This window comes from Delphinus delphis, chromosome 5, assembly GCF_949987515.2.
Source record: "Delphinus delphis chromosome 5, mDelDel1.2, whole genome shotgun sequence".
In the NCBI taxonomy this organism is placed as follows: domain Eukaryota; kingdom Metazoa; phylum Chordata; class Mammalia; order Artiodactyla; family Delphinidae; genus Delphinus; species Delphinus delphis.
The window spans coordinates 134689373-134692705 of NC_082687.1; the positions used below are offsets into that span (position 1 = coordinate 134689373).

At 50.5% G+C, this 3333-nt stretch overlaps 1 protein-coding gene across 1 annotated transcript; it reads left to right on the forward strand.

Moving 5' to 3' along the window:
• The first annotated feature begins 1195 nt into the window (after nt 1-1195).
• BLOC1S4 (biogenesis of lysosomal organelles complex 1 subunit 4) lies at nt 1196-2956 on the forward strand. The gene has a single exon (XM_060011876.2). The coding sequence runs from the start codon at nt 1247-1249 to the stop codon at nt 1898-1900; it is 654 nt and encodes a 217-aa protein (XP_059867859.1). The 5' UTR covers nt 1196-1246; the 3' UTR covers nt 1901-2956.
• Nucleotides 2957-3333: the final 377 nt, after the last annotated feature.

Consider the following 3333-nt stretch of genomic DNA (forward strand, 5'->3'; position numbering starts at 1 on the left):
AAACATTCCTCTTCAATCCTGTAAGGCAGGGGTCCCCAACCCCACCGGTCCTTGGCCTGCTAGGAACCGGGCTGCACAGCAGGAGACGAGCGGCAGGCCAGTGAGCGAAGCTTCGCCTGCCGCTCCCGCCGCTCCCCGTCGCTCGCGTTACCACCTGAACCATCCTACGCCCCCGTCCGTCTCCCATGAAACCGGTCCCTGGTGCCCAAAATGTTGCAGACCGCTGCCGTTAGGGGTCGTGATGACCCACTGCTTGCCTTGCACGTGCAGATCTGGGCTATGTAAACCGTCAATATGTTACTTTGATGTATATTCCTTTGTCTCAAAACCATATAATTGTGCTTTGACTTCTAAAAGGTGGAACAGTTCTCAGAGCTTTCTGAAAGACTGTCTCCCAGGTTATAATCCTCAGGTTGGCTCAAATAAAATTTTCCATTTCTTTCTTTGATTGACTGTTGATTAAGAGGTATTTTACAGTCACAACTTCTTGTTTTTTTCTGGCAGTACCCTGGATTTGATCTTTACTATAAAGCTATTTCTTAATTTTGTTTCTTTTTTAAAAAGATTTTTTTGATGTGGCCCATTTTTAAAGTCCTGTCACAATATTGCCTCTGTTCCAGGCCTTGGCTTTTTTTTTTTTTTTTTTTTTTGGCCACAAGGCATGCGGGATCCCAGCTCCCCAACCAGGGATCGAACCCGCACCCCTTCTGCACAGGCTTCTCATTGCGGTGGCTTCTCTTGTTGCAGAGCACGGGCTCTAGGCGCGCGGGCTTCAGTAGTTGTGGTATGTGTGATCAGCAGTTGTGGCTCGCGGGCTCTAGAGCGCAGGCTCAGTAGTTGTGGCGCACGGGGTTAGTTGCTCCGCATCATGTTGGATCTTCCCGGACCAGGGCTCAATCCCGTGTCCCCTGGATTGGCAGGCGGATTCTTAACCACTGCGCCACCAGGCAAGTCCCAACACGTTGGGGTTTTTTTTCCCCCCAACATGTTCATGTTTTTTTCCGACACGCTCTGAGCGTGAGCACCTGTGCGCGGAGAGCGCCGCGCGCGTGCATGAGCGTTCCGAGGCTGGAAGCAGAGATGGGTGCGCGTGTACGTGCGCGGGGCAGAGGAGGCCAGTAGCAAGGGCGGGTGTGCGTGCGTGTACGTGCTCGCGCAGAGGCTGGAAGTAGTGCTGCGTGCTCTGCGTGCGCATGCGCGCGCAGAGGCTGGAAGCGGGGCTGGCGTTCCGGGTCAGTGGCGAGACATGGAAGGTTTCGCGGAGGGCAGTAGGCTGCCGTGCGAGGGGCCGGCCGAGGAGGCCGAGCCCCAGGTGGCGGCCTGGAGCGGGGACAGCGGTAACGTGTCCCAGAGCCACAGCAGCGCGTCGGTGCCGTGGGAGGATGAGGGCCCGGAGTCGGGCGCGCCCAGCCGGGACCTGCCGCTGCTGCGCCGCGCCGCCTCGGGCTACGCCGCCTGCCTGCTGCCTGGCGCGGGGGCGCGGCCCGAGGTCGAGGAGCTGGACGCGAGCCTGGAGGACCTGCTCACCAGGGTGGACGAGTTTGTGGGCATGCTGGACATGCTGCGCGGCGACTCTTCCCACGTGGTCAGCGAGGGCATGCCTTGCATTTACGCCAAGGCCATCGAGATGCGGAGAGTGTACAGCAAGATCGACCGGCTGGAGGCCTTCGTCGGGATGATCGGCGCCAGTGTAGCCAGGCTGGAGGAGCAGGTCTCCAGGGCGGAGGCCGAGCTGGGGACGTTCCCCAGTACGTTCAGAAAACTCCTGCGCACAATTAACGTGCCCTCCTTCTTCAACAAGGCGCCCTCCAGCAGGTCCCAGGGGACCAGCTACGAACCCCCCGTCGTGTTTCGAACCGAAGACCACTTTCCTTGTTGCAGCGAAAGATCTCAGGTCTGAGTCCGCGGGACAGCGCTGCCAGAGGACGGGTCTGAAATTCTCTCGGGTAGTAATCAAACCAGTTGAAAATCCTGTAACTAGACATACATGATGTTGGAGTATGGAATTGTAGAGTTTATTTTTTGCACACTTGATTTCTCAGTATCTTCATCATTTCACGAAGGATGTGTGATTTTCTACGCCTTCCAGTTCAAACTTGAAGCTTCAAAGCTGCTTGGTGGGGGGCATCGGGGAAGCAAAATGAATGAACTTACCTGGGCACTGTGGCAGAACCGTTATTTTCATGGATTTTACAGCTCAACTAACAGTATTACCTTTTCAAGATTTGTATATTTGTATACCCTTAGGAAAACTGAGCCTTTAAAGCCTTGTTAATTCGATCCTAATAGTGATTCAGTTTTCAATAGCTTACTTCTAGGATAGGTGGTAAGTTATTTAAAATTATATTAAACTTTCCATATAATGGATTGCAAACCGAAGGAAATTATACAATTTCTGAGAAAACGTATTGATTTATTGCAACTCATTCTGAAGTTTTTTTGAAAGTATGACCTCACAGTCTAAGTTTGTCCATAGCAAACGTGTCTATATGATTCCCAACGTTTGGTTTATAATTAAATATTAATAAAAAATTTAAATTTTATTGGAAAGGGTTTCCATCTGAAAAGGACTGTACGTATTTTCCTTTTTGCTTGTTTGAAAATAGACACGTTGAGTATCTGATTTAGGGAGTGGAATAAAGAAAGTTCACAGCATTAAATATTTATTTCTCCTCAAAGTGAACAGTTAAATTATTTTTGTGGTAATATGACTGGTATTAGGATTTTGTTCTTTCACCCTGACCACGTGGAATCTTAAAGATCCCTTGCAGGTACAACAGGCTTTGATCTTGATTTTAATCTGTTTTATAAGGTGGTCCTCCTAGGTAGTAGAACTCGAGCATAGAGCTTAGGTTGCTTTTGTGTCATTTATCATCGATCTTTGAGGTATTCTCAGCTGTGCATTGTGAAAAATCTGACTGTGTAATCTCCAACCTTAGCTTTCATGGACCTTCTGTGTCACACATTTATATATATATATATTTTTTAATTTATTTTATTTTTGGCTGCGTTGGGTCTTTGCTTCGCACAAGCTTTCTCTAGTTTCGGCGAGCGGAGGCTACTCTTCATTGTGGTGCGCGGGCTTCTCATTGTGGTGGCTTCTCTTTTTGCAGAGCGCGGGCTCTAGGTGCGTGAGCGCAGTAGCTGTGGCTCACGGGCTCTAGAGCGCAGGCTCAGTAGTTGTGGCCCACGGGCTTGGTTGCTCCGCGGCATGTGGGATCTTTCCAGACCAGGGCTTGAACCCGTGTCCCCTGCATTGGCAGGCGGATTCTTAACCACTGGGCCACCAGGGAAGCCCTGGAAGATAATTTACATCATTATCTGTGCACCTTA

What these genes read in the sequence shown, in the direction of transcription:
- BLOC1S4 (XM_060011876.2), top strand. Translation starts at nt 1,247, where the DNA reads ATGGAAGGTTTCGCGGAGGGCAGTAGGCTGCCGTGCGAGGGGCCGGCC.